Genomic DNA, 13,868 nt, shown 5'->3' with positions numbered 1-13,868 from the left:
TTTATTTTTACAGTGTTATCTTTTTGTCCTTTTGCCTTATTCCCTAGAATACCCCCAATATTTTATTCTAGCATTTTTTTTCTAGAGTCTTCTCTTTTTCCAGTTTCTCTGTTTTGCATATTCTCTCGTTGTTATTTCCATGTATGCATTTTTCTTTACAAAACATCTTTCATCCTTGAAAATCTAATTATAAATAACCATAAAGTTTCAGAAATGTACACGGTAAACCTGAGTCACTGGAAGAGAAGATGATACCCATTTATAACTGTCATTTTTAGACATATGTGAAGAGGGCTTGGCCATTTGTTCTTCTCCCTCAGAAGACACTTTCTAAGAGCTAATTTACTAAAATGGATTTAACCATTCACTGGAAATAAATGGTTCATAAGTCATTATTTTACAACCTTTATGTCTTTATCTGCTTCTTATATTTTGAGGCTCATCTACATTTGAATGTTCTACATACAAATTTAAAGATCTCGAACGATAAACTTATCGTTTGAATCCTATTATTTACAGTGCTGTGGCCAGAAGTAGGCTAACACTCATGTTATGGACTAATTTAATTATGTAGATCTATTTATTTTTTTTGTAGATATATCGACTCTATTTAATAATCATCCCTGTTGGTTATTTTAATAATCATCCCTGTTTGGCCATTCTGTTTCTGTCTATATCATAATCATTATTTCAACCTCCCAAGCAAGAAATATGTTTATCTTTGACTGTCTCCTCCTTAATTTTCAAGTTACCTAATCCTATCATTACTTGCTTCAAATCGTTTCTAGGATTTGATGGTTCCTTTCAAGTCTCGTGGCTACAAACTAGTGGAAAGCTTTTTATCATCACATATGTGAGATGGTAATGGTTTCCTATTCAGTGGAGATCTTTACTTTCTCTTTTTCCCAATTCATTCTCCACACCACTGCTAATCTTCCTTAGACCTACTTCAAGAGAATCATCCAGTAGAGAATCTAGAATAGTTCCCTTTTGCTTGTCAGGTCGAATGTAAACAATTCTTTTTTTTAAATATATTTTTAATTTTTTTTAATGTTTATTCATTTTTGAGAGAGAGAGACAGAGACAGAGTGCAAGCAGGGGAGGAGCAGAGAGAGAGGGAGACACAGAATCCAAAGCAGGCTCCAGGCTACAGGCTCCAAGCTGTGAGCACAGAGCCTGATGTGGGGCTCGAACTCACAAACCGTGGATCATGACCTGAGCAGAAGTCAGACGCTTAACCGACTGAGCCACCCAGGCTCCCCCAAATGTAAACAATTCTATTTGACTTTCATAACCCTTCAGAAAATGGTGATGCCTTCTGGATGATGCCTCGGGGAGTGCTGTATCTTACTTCTCTACCTATTTTTGTAGGCTCAAACCAAAAGACTATCTTATCCATAAAGATTGGATAAGTTGAGTAATTAACTCAATCTGTGTGTATAAACACAAATAATAGGGTCTGGAGTACATGATGAATAGTCAGACATATTTTCTGCCTTTGGGGTATAGAGAGAAAATTAAATAAGTGATCCCAAAGCAGTGTACTAATGCTGTGATAAAGAAGTTTCCACCTTCCTTTGCTTTCCAGTGTTCTCTCTTTTTTAATCTTCTTCTGCATGTATAATTTGCTTCTATACCATTTAGTTATAATTACTGATTTTTGTGTGTGTGAATTTAAATGGCTCCCAAATTTAATTTTAAAGTCTTTGAGGAGAGAGAACAAGCTTTATTTTTTGATATCTGTGGCATCTCTTACCACACCTGAATCAGTTGAAGAAGGCAGTCTTACATAATGATGACCAGCATTGATCCTAAAATTATATAATCTTGGCCTTAATTCTTCAATTTACTATTCCCTACGATTACGTTGGGTGAATTATCCATCAGAGCTTAATTTCCTCATCTGTTAAATAGGAATAACAGTCTGCATGGGATTTCTCTGAGAATCGTAAAATTATGTCCATAAAACTTTCAGAACAGTGTCTTTAAGAACTCCAGGAGTAGTAGCTATAATTTCACTGAAAACATTAGTGAATTTTAAAAGGTTTTGTATATTTGGTCAGGAAAACGCCTAATAGTTTAGAAATGTTTTTACAAGTTTTCACAAGTATCAGACTAAAATGACTAAAATTATATATAGCATTACTCCTATAAATTGTGTGAAAACAATCTTTGCAGAGAACCCAGTATTTTACATAAGGAATGCCAGTATCTCAGGGATTGTCTGTGCTACAACACAGCCTTTATATGAGCACTAAAACAGGCTCAGGAAATTATGTTTTATATTATGAAGAAATAGTTGGGCCAGCGTGGGAATTTTATAAGAGTATGTAGACTGCTTAATGCCTTATCTTTATTTTGGAATGAGAACTGAAGCTGTGCTCTGTAATCTCAAATCATTGCATAAGGTCAAATCCTGCTAAAGGTCCCTTTCGAAGAAAAAGTGTTACTTTTGCTGTGATCATAGTGCTCTATTGAGAGTCTTAATTAGTATAGAAAAATAGGCCTTTAGCTTTTCTTTTTGTTTTTTTGTTTTTGTTTTTGTTTTTAATAGGAAGATGAGATTAGTCTAATGACATAACAGAATGAACTGATTTTTGGCTATGAAATCAGTGTGATCTAGTGAGGAGACATACTGGTAAAGGGACTCTGTTCAAGTACTAGAGGAGAGAGGATAATAGGAAAAGTGGAGAGTTAGCTTGTAATCTTTCCTTCCTCATATTACCTTTGTTGCCATTTTGTATTTATAGCGTAAGGGAACTAAAAGGTTTGTTTGCAAGAGAATCTAGCGGTGCCAATGTTCTTGTGAAGAAAAAAAAATCTTGATATGTCTATTTTACAAGAAGAAAGAAATATGAACGAAAAGTAGAAATATGGCATAATTGGTGTCATGTATTTATGAAAAATCATTACTGTAATTCTTTTCAGACTTTGACTTTAAAAAGTTTTATTTCATAATGAGGAGTGATTGAACATTCTTTCCTTGATCATTTCTCTGAGTTATCACTTTGTGGAGAACCAGGAAACTGTGAAATGTGAGGATTGAGTGGCATGATAATGGCAACAAGAGATAAAAAGCACACTAATGTCACATGTGTCACATGACAGTTTGTGGACTCTTTTTTTTTCCTTAAGATAAAGTTTGTATTAGCTTATCTTTAAAAAATGGTCCACCTTAAAAAAGTTTAAATTAATCTTTTTAAAAATTTTTATTTATTTATTTTGAGAGAGAGAGAGAGAGAGAAAGAGAGAGCATGCTCATGTGTGCACGTGCAAGCAGGAGACGGGCAGAGAGCAACCAAGAGAGAATCTCAAGCAGGCTCCACGCTGTTAGCCCAGAGCTATAGACAGGCTTGATCTCATTAACTGTGAGATCATGACCTGAGCAGAAACCAAAGGGTTGGGCATTCAACCGACTGAGCCACCCGGGTGCCCCTAAATTAATCTTTAAAAAATTGGTTCCATGAATGCAGTTTTATTTTAGCAGAAAGAACTATGAAGTTACATAAATGTGCAAAAATACTTTTTTTTTTTTTTTTGGTGGGGTAGGTGGGGAAAGGGGTTTGTCTCTTGTTAATATCTTCTCCACTTTCCTAGTAAAGAGACTGGCTTTTTCTATATTTATTTTTATATATTATGTGTTTTGTTCATGGTTATATCCTAATATAATGCTTAGAGCTTAATTTAACAAATACTTATATAGCTCTTGTCATTTCCCAGTTACCATTTTTATGAGTTTTATGATTTGTAATACCTGTATTAACTCATGTAGTCTCCTAACTCCTATTAACTCATTATTTTGTAACTCATAGTCCACTAACAACTCATTGAGGTAGATACTAGTATAATCCCCATTTTATAGATGAGGAAACTGAGGCACAGCAAGATTAAATAGCTTATCGAGGGTCACACAGCTGGTTAATGGTGGAACTAGGATTTGAACCAAAGCTATTGGCTTGATTCTCTGTGCTTAGATGCCATCATTAACTGCCTTACAAGTTAGCATTCAAAACATTTATGTTACATGGATGAAAGAGAAAATTGAGTGAATGAAATAATATTTATTTTTTAGTAAGCATTCTCATTACTGTTAAATTCTAGAGATCAATGATACTGCATAATAGTACATATGAATTACTTATCATTAATTATCCCCTTTCATAGATTTGGAAACTGAGGTTTGGAGAGTTAAGGTAACTTGCCAAAGGTTGTATAGTTAATAAATGACAGAGCCTGGATTTGAACTCAAACATCTTGACTCCTGACTCCGGTTTGCTTAACCAGTGCTTTCTACTGCTTTGCTGACATCATGTTATACTGCATGGAGGATCACGGTTTATTTCACATATCACTGAATATGTAGTCAGTTCCCAATTATAAATGATGTTAGCAAACACTTAGCTTATTAATTTTACTGGGGGTCTGCTCTGTGTAAGAAACTGTGTCCATTGCTCGCCATTTCCTAAACGGATCACTATTTGAAGAATTCCTCACATTTCATTTCTTCCTCCAGACTCAGAGTGAATAGGCATTTAGTCAAGTTTATTAACAACTATTGTAAGGATGCTCTGGAGGCTTCTTAGGAAAATGATAGATGAATTATTATATGCAATTAGTGGCTGGTTACAATAAATGTTTTTTTCTCTTTATTTCTTAAAATAGTATTATATAATTTACAATTCTAGTGTTAAAGAAAGTGTTTTGACATGTAACCTAATTTTTATTTAGAAACATGTTATGGTTGACCTTTGAGCCCTCAGGCAAGAGATCATCAAATGTCTTAAAATGTATTTGCTAGATTGTTTAAACACAAGTAAGACACAGCACAGAAATAATCCTCAGGAAGATAATGAGACTGTCACAGCACAAAATGTTCTTTGTTTTTACAGGTTCTATTAGTTAATGTATTAGAATACTCTAAATGCCACTTTTGCTTATTAAGTGGTTTTGAGAGCACATGAAAACATACAGTTTATTCTTGAATGCAGCATTTCTGAGATTCTTAGTAAGTGTGATTCTGAAGGAGTTTTTAAAAAGCAACCATTAGAAACTTCTGCCCGTGTAACATCTACTCTCAGATGAAGATACTTTCCAAAACTGTTTTTCCTATCTGTACAGTCTCTTACTGAGTCAGAAAATTTGCCCTTAAATTTCTGTTTCACTCACTGGAATTAAATTAGATGGCATATATGATATTGGTTTAAAAAACAACAAAGGAAACCTACTATTATTATGTTATTTTTATATTATAAATCAGATTAAACTATTAATAAATTCAAACCACATTTTAGTACATTTCTTAAAACCATCCATTTCCACAATGCAATTTTGACATAAATCTCAGATTTTCCAGGAAATCAGCAAACAGAAGCTTGTTTCAACATGTGCCAAAATGACTGTTAAAAAACTAAGTCAACATCATTTCCCTCCAACATATATTGGCCATTCTTACCCTCCACCCCATCACTTCCCCCCCCTGCGATATGTTACCATTCAGCTCTCTTCTGAAACCCATTAAATTCCATCATTTTTGTGATGCATTGTGACCACTGCAGGTTTTAGTCATCTCCCCCTTTGCCTCTCTAACTCTTAGTTTTTTTCCTCTACCAGTAGTTTTCAGGCTTACTGAGTATCGGTCTCCCCTGGAAACCTTGTTAAATCACATAGTTGGGCTTCACCCTCTGAGTTTCTGATTCAGAAAGTCTGGGGTAAGTCCCGAGAAAAATGTATAAAGTACCCTCAGGTGATGCCAGTCATATTGGTTGAGCAGACCACCATCTGAGAACCGTATCTATACAAATTACCTGTCTTGTATTATTTAGCCCCATGTGAATGCATTTTAAGATAAAATGTGCTTTTAAATGTTTATTTAGTTTTCTGATCAATAATTAAATATGAGCCTAAGCTAACATTTCATCTCCGTGCTTGGCAAAAAAAGAAAAACCAAGTTAGACTTTTGTTGAATTTCCATCCTATTGCACAGGGAAGGAATCTTTAAAAGATTCCATATTTTTAGACTTTGAAGAAACATCAAACAGCTTTCACTTCTTCTGTTTGCACTGTCCAAAACACATAAAAAATTTTGAAATATGAACTAGATCCTATATTTGAAATATAATGGAGCCATTTTTATAAAATAATAATCTTTCACTTAAACTTGATGAGGTCTGTCACTATTTAAAATATTAGATCAGCCCCAAGAGTGGGTTGTGTCTGTATTACAGAGACAGATGAACTTCTAAGGTTTCTGTAATATTCTTTAAAAATTAGAACTAATCAGTATATGGAATGTAGAACTTTCTCCATGGATTATAGAGCAAAAAGATGTAGTACATATTTTAGTATTTTAGAATTTCTCCCTATTTTTAAAATTGTGAAGATTTAATGATTTTTAAGGACTGAGAGTACTAATTTTCAGGGAATTTCAATATCTCATAAGATGTTGAAATAATAAATATAAGTAGCCCTTAAAAACTGACTTTGGATTCTTCCAAGACTAGCATCGTATGGTCAGAAACCCCTAGGGAACTTAAAAAAAGAAGCATATGTATCACTTGTTGGTCACTAGATAGATTTATGAACTATTCATCTAATATCTGGAATCTCGATTGGTCTGTGTTATACTGATTCAAACTTTAAGAATTGTTGATCTTATAAAACTTGGTAAAGTTTGTTTTTCACATTCAGTAATTTTACAAAAGTATTATTGGTGGCTTTTTCTAGTATAGAAAGGTGACAAGTCCTGATGAGGTCTGTGTCTAGGTATAACTATGAAAATAGGCCCAAACAAAAGTGTTTCTGTCAGGTTTTATTCTGTGAACCACTGGACTTAAATACACATCAGGCAGCTTTTTTTTTTTTTTTTTTTTTTTTTTTTTTGTAAAGCAAAAGTTTAGAAAAGATTTTAAATTGGATAGCTTTAACACCAGTAGTAATCACAAGTATAACAGACACCCTTCAGAGATCTTACTATAAGTGCTTACTTTTGTTTTATAGGTCTCAGGAACTGACCATATCCTGTTCCCAGAATACTGAATTTGATCATGTTCACCAAAGAAAGACTCTTAGTGTTCTCTGTTGAGCTTTTTTAAGTGTTGGTTTTTGCCTCAGTGTATCCTTCATATGTTTACATTCTGTCTTCAGGAAAATTCATAGTTGAAACTGAACTAGTATGCTTTTTAAAACTGGAAATATTCATTTATAAAAGTTAGCAATTTGTTCTGCCTTCCATTTTGAATTCACGTGCATGTTATCCCAAGGTGATCGCTGAGTTAAGAAGCCCAAGATTGCCATTAGTAATGCATTCTTTTCTTCGAGGTGTTTATTATTCTTTAAAGTATAATTAAAATACTAATTTCCTTCTAGATGCTTATCTTAGGAACAGTAAAAGTTTCATTTATTAGCATATATATCTTTAGCTAAATTTATCTGAATAAAATATCAATGAAATCTATAGTTTGAGGCTCTTTTTTGCAAGTATTAACTGGTCACGTTAAAATCATCTAATTATATGTATTGATGAGTTTAGAGTATGATTCTGGGAAGATACACATTTAGGTCAAAGCTTCTTGTCCTGAAATCTGTGATTTACAAGAGTTTCTAGGGGATTTTATGGAGACAATTCACATTTGGAACTATGAAAGTAGAAAATTAACTCTCTAACACTGTACGTGTAATTGTGTGTGCAATTGCATGAGTGTGTGTCTGCCTGTTTGCATGTGCATGTGTGTTTGGGAGAGCATCTCCAGCTATCATCAAGAGATCTATAACCCGAAAGGATAATCAATTCAGGGCATCATTAAGAACTTTAATGAAAAACTACCATAACCAATAAAGCTTTAAAATTAATTGCGTATTTACACAATAATCAGATACTGTTTTCTAGTACTAGAGTGAATGTAGCATCTCCCAACTTGACAGAGCAGGTGCGATTAGTGCAATTTAGTTTCAAAATAGACATTTGTGATAACATATCTTTTCACCTGTTTTTAAAAGAATTTAAGGAATGACCAAATAATGTAGCTTTTTAAATTGAGATATAATTGACAAAATATTTTATTCATTTTAGGTGCACAATGTAATGATTCAATATTTACGTATTATGTGCAATGATGACAATAAGTCTCGTTAACATCCATCACCACACATAACCATTTTTTTCTTGTGATGAGAATGGTCTAGATCTACTTTCTTAGCAGGTTTCAAATACACAAACAATATTATTAGCTGCAATCACCATGCTGCACATGACACCCCCAGGACTTAATTTATTTTATAACTGAACATTTGTACTTTTGCCCACCTTTACCCATTTAACCTAAGTAATACGGCTTTGAAGAAATTTTTCAAATTTTGTTTTGCCTTGCCCTGTTGATATTTACAAAAACAGCACATTACCAGAAAAACATGACCATGTTAAAGCTTGTTCATACTTTCTCTAGGTATCTGTAGTTCATTTTATGCTACCTCTATGAAATACCAAAAATCATGAACTTGCACTAATGAGAATCTAGTTAAAGATAGTCGAAACTTTCTGTGCTGTGTTTTTTTTTTCCTAAATTAAAAACTTTGTTGTACTAGAAAGGATGCTAGTGATGCCCATACATATTAAGGAGCACCTGGCTGACTCAGTGAGCAGAGTGTGTGACTGGTTTATATATACAATGGAATACTACTTAACAATGAGAAAGAATGAAATCTGGCCGTTTGCAGCAACATGGATGGAACTGGAGGGTATTATGCTAAGTGAAATAAGTCAGGAAGAGAAAGATACCATAAGTTTTTATTCATATGTGGATCTTGAGAAACTTAACAGAAGACCATGGGGGAGGGGAAGGGGAAAAAAAAGTTACAGAGAGGGAGGGAGGCAAGCCGTAAGAGACTTAAATACTGAGAGCAAACTGAAGGTTGATGGGGGATAAGGGAGAGGGGAAAGTGGGTGATGGGCATTGAGGAGGGCACCTGTTGGGATGAGCACTGGGTATTGTATGGAAAACAACTTGACAATCAGTTATATTTAATATTAAAAAAAATTCATTCTTTTTAATGGCTCGGTAATATTCCATTGTGTCTGTATACCACATTTTTATCCATTCATTGGCCAATGGGCATTTGGGTTCTTTCCGTAATTTGGCTATTGCTGATAATGCTCCTATAAACATCAGGGTGCATGTGCCTCTTTGAATCTGTATTTTTGTATCCTTTGGGTAAATACCTAGTAGTGTAGTTGCTGGGTCGTAAGATGTTCCTAACTTTTTGCAGAGTCTCCATGCTATTTTCCAGAGTGGCTGCACTCAGTTTAAGAATGCATTTTTTAAAAATTTATTTAAATAAAGATAGATACAGTAAGCATATCCCTTCCTTTGTCTCATGGTTGCAACAGTGACAAAGGAGGCAGGATTAGGTAAAGCGTGTTCAAGTGTAACAAAGATTATCAACTTTGTTCTAAAAGTTTAGAACCCTCTTTTATCATTAGACTTTAGAAATCCTGCCTCGCAGTTCTGAGAGCTCTACTGCAAAATATTGAAGCTTGCCTTTAGCACTCACAAAAATTTGCTGAAATATATATTGCTGGTCTGGACCATGAACACTTCTGTTAGTAGACTCTGGATGTTCGCCTGCCAGCAAAGTGAAGAGGAAAATGCAGTCATTACTTTAGGTACAGTAAATGTAATCCCAGGGAGGAAATGGACAATTATAGGACTTTCTTGACTGAAGAGTGCCAGCACTCTTTATCAAGCTATTCACCATGCAAATGAACAGTGGAGTCCCACCCTACAATATCTGGTAACCACATAAAACTGTTAAAGGGATTAACAGTGCTAGAGGCTGAAATGTAATCAGACAGGTGAAATAGCCAGATGAGAAGATATTTGTTCATGAGCTAGCCTTGATAATTAACTTTTAATACTGTTGTAGTAACTGAGTTTAGAATACTTGTGAAATGATGGTAACCTCTTTAAATATGCCCTGCTTTGCAAGGTGTAAAAAATTAGAGACATGCAAAATGGGATGTTATTTTGTTTTACTTTAGTTTGGAATATTTTCTAATACCTTAATCGATGTGATTGTATATAATTTGGTTGTCTTTCCCTCTACTAAAGATTCTATAGAAAGATATTTGTAGTTTTCAATTATGGGCAATGAAGTGCAGCTGCCAAATTCTTGTTTGTTACGTTTGTCATCACATAATGTGATATATCACATCATATAATGTGTATAGAATAGAAATGTTCAAAGTGAGGCTAATATTGGGGTTATTCTGCTTTGACCCTGGAAATAAGTGAGAAGAAAGATCTGTGGAAAATGAATACAGAGATTTTGCTATATTCTGATTTGATGATGAAACTGAACTAATGTGTGTTATGGACCATTCATAAAAACATTCCTTAGTTTACTGAATGGATTTGTGATTGCTTTTGTCAGGTGTGTGTGTGTGTGTGTGTGTGTGTGTTTATGGATTTGCTTGTATTTATGTGTGAGTTTTAAATAAATAATTCTAGAAGTGTACCTTCACTTAGCCCGAAGGGGCTTGTAATTATTACATTGTGCATATTGATTTCCAAATCCAAGTACATTATAAGCTAAGATTCATATATGAAAGTATTATCTATGGAATATTCATTTAAGACATAGTAATGTTTTCTGCATATTCTGTAATGTTTATAAGAAATAGAAACCATTTTGGGTGTAGAATTATAATTTTGAAGATTCTGTTTGCACACATTTCTTACTTTTACTTTCTCCACATTGCCTAGTCTCCCTCAACACACTGATGCTTACACCGTAGCTAATGCCTTGTATTATTATCCTTTAACAAAAAGTCATATGAACATATTATGATTATATTTGTATTGACATCTCTATTTTAATCTGCTTTTAGAAGTTAAAATGACAAATATTTTAGTATATTTTTTAACTAGTCAAATATGTTAGAATTAACCTTAAAAACATTAGATATCAAATCAGTGTGATTTGTCACTGTTCTGGGATCAAGGGATCCTATTAACATGTCTTACAGAAGAAATGTATAAACAAGAATATAATCTATTATTCTGAATATTTGATGTGTGTACATTCAAATATATTTCTATTTTTTTTTTATTTTTATTTTAGAAAGAGAAAGAGAGAGTGGGGAGGAGGCAGAGAGAGAGAGAGAGAGAAAGAGAGAGAGAGAATCTCAAGCAGGCTCAGTGCTCAGCACAGATTCCAATGTGGGGCTCAATCCCATGACCCAGAGATCATGACCTGAGCTGCAGTCAAGAGTCTGGACACTTAACTGACTGAGCCACCCAGATGCCTTTCAAATATGTTTTAATGGAAACTTTTAATACTCTAGAATTAAGAACTGTACTTAGAGAGAGACTAACTTCCTCAAAGATCTTAGGATACAAGTTTTTTAAGAAATCTGCTTTGTGGGAAGTTAAAGGATTATGGAAGTAAGAGATTATAAAAGGGAAACCTTTAAGTATGAAAATTAATTTTTCTTTATCATTTCAATAACACTCCTCTTGCACATGTATGAAAAATCAATTTAGTACCTTTATACAAAATATACCACAAATATTAGGTAGATGGCTACAGTTGGATAAGAAATTATGGGGAAAATAAGGATAAAAAGAACATCAAATATGTTTTCAAATTTTAGAATTATAGAATAAATTCTTTTCATACACATACACAAATATGAACAGGGAAAGATTGCAAGAACCTTTCTTTTGTAGGACATGTGAGGCTTACAGTGCAAAATAGAGAAGAATATTGACAGAAACAATGCTTGCAGTAACAAATAGAATTGGAAACATCTTTGGCATAGGCAGAAATAAACTTTCAGTATTCCTATCTGATGTCAAAATAACCTGTGTGGCTGATGCTTTCTCAAAAGCATGAGAGGGAGGTGGAGAACTAAAAAAGGACCCTACTTTAATTAGGAGCACCATCAAGAAGAGGCAGATATTTAAAATGAAATTTGAAGTGCATGATGTTACTTATTTAAATATTGCAATATCATGAGGATGTTTAGGACAGATGACTTGTGCATTTGATGTTCATAGGAAAATCTAAGACTTTCAAAGCAGGAAAATACATGTAATCAATACAGGCTTTGTGTAAGGCTTTTTTTCCCATTTGTTTTCAGTCTTAAGGCAGAGAATCTCCATATTTTTATTTCTTCTGTGAATTGATCTTTGACTCACACTGTATGAGCCTGTAAAGTTAATGCATTCTTTTTTTTAAAATTTCTTTCTTTCTTTTAGTCTTGCAGAATGAAGTTTTGCTTTTTCATGCTTTAGCTAAATAAGCCACCTAACCAATTAAAAAACAAATAAAGCTTCCAGAATTAAAATTTTTTTCCTTTGCTTTCTCTTTCAGGAAGTTGATGGCAATAAAGTTATGTCTTCATTTGCCCCACACAACTCATCTACCTCACCTCAGAAAGCAGAAGAAGGTGGGAGGCAGAGTGGTGAGTCCTTGTCGAGCACGGCCCTGGGAACTCCCGAACGGCGCAAAGGCAGCTTAGCTGACGTTGTTGACACCTTGAAGCAGAGGAAAATGGAAGAGCTCATCAAAAATGAGCCAGAAGGTAAAGGTTAGCAGAGAAAGCAAAGTTGCTGCCATCTCCTGATTTTAAGAGTTGGGTTTTAACTTCTAGTTCTGTTGTTTTTTTTTTTTTTTTTTAACTTATACTCAAAGTTAAATTATACGAAATGGAAAACTAATGCTATGAAGATGGATAGATATTTTTTCCAGAAATATTTCAGTTTGTCCCAGTGTTTTAAATCATTAATTTCTGTTATGATGTCTTCCTTACTTTCACACATGGGTAAATTGTGGTTTAGTAAAACTTAAAGATTCAAGAATAGAATGTGAGAGCGGAGCCCGGAATAGGCACCGCCTACAACCCCAAATATCTGCAGGCTGGTTTGTTCATCTCCAGTTTTTGTCCCCAAGGCCATTTCACAACTTTATTAAATTTTATAATCTTTATTCATGAATGCATCTTATATTACCTTAGTTCAGTCTGTTCCAAGATTAATATGGTTTAGGCCTATTGTATATTTTAAAATCATTGATTATTCTCTGTTAGCTATGCTGAAGTTCCCATTTTGTTCAGCTTCCATGATGCCTTTCTTTTAAGATTTCATCTTCTAAATCTCTTTAATAGTTACTGGTAGTAGCCAATGGGTGATATGCACATGAAGTAAAATTCAAGCAAACAAACAAATAGAACAACCGATGCCAATTACACAGTTTATGTATAACTGATAGTCACCCTTTATGTTCTAGATGTTCACTAACTCCTATTTAAACCTGTATTCTTCCTAAGCACGGATGCCACATTGCACACAAGAGCATGCCTTCTACTTAAGAGTCAGATGGAAATTTAAAACAAACAAAAAATAGTGACATAAAAAGACATATTTTACACCAAAAATATACTGCATTTATACTCTGTAACACTGAGTTGGGCTCATTTCTAGTCTGTTGTTAGGACACTGGCAAATTATGAGTATATATGGCACAAAATGTATGTTAACCAGTATATTTGGGAGTCATATGGTAATTAAATATTTCTGGGTTCCTACCAGATGCATAGCTGGGACATGGATTTTAGTTATAATTTATGTAATTCACATGATCTTACAGTTGGAAAGAGTTTTAGAGATAATCTAGTCAGCCAAAGACTTTTGGCTTTCATCCATGTAGAGATAAAAATGGGGTTTTGAGGAGGACCTAGACAATTTTTTTAATGTGATGGAATTTTTCTTGATATTAAAAATACTATCTTCTTATTTAAGAAGTGTTTAAAAACACATAAAAATTAAAAGGAACATAAAAATTGCTTACATTAGTAGCTTTCTGATATAACA

The 13,868-nt window shown here is 33.7% G+C and overlaps 1 protein-coding gene across 18 annotated transcripts in view; it reads left to right on the top strand.

Moving 5' to 3' along the window:
* The window catches only part of SOX5 (SRY-box transcription factor 5), a 1,003,938-nt gene that overhangs the window by 686,438 nt on the left and 303,632 nt on the right, over positions 1-13,868 (top strand). For all 18 annotated transcript variants that reach the window (XM_042946059.1, XM_042946058.1, XM_042946055.1 and 15 more), the window contains one exon: positions 12,370-12,580. In XM_042946059.1, the coding sequence (XP_042801993.1) occupies positions 12,370-12,580 (211 nt within the window). The remainder of the gene's footprint in view (positions 1-12,369; positions 12,581-13,868) is intronic.

This window comes from Panthera leo, chromosome B4, assembly GCF_018350215.1.
Source record: "Panthera leo isolate Ple1 chromosome B4, P.leo_Ple1_pat1.1, whole genome shotgun sequence".
Taxonomy (NCBI): domain Eukaryota; kingdom Metazoa; phylum Chordata; class Mammalia; order Carnivora; family Felidae; genus Panthera; species Panthera leo.
This window is presented reverse-complemented; position numbering and strand designations above follow the sequence as displayed.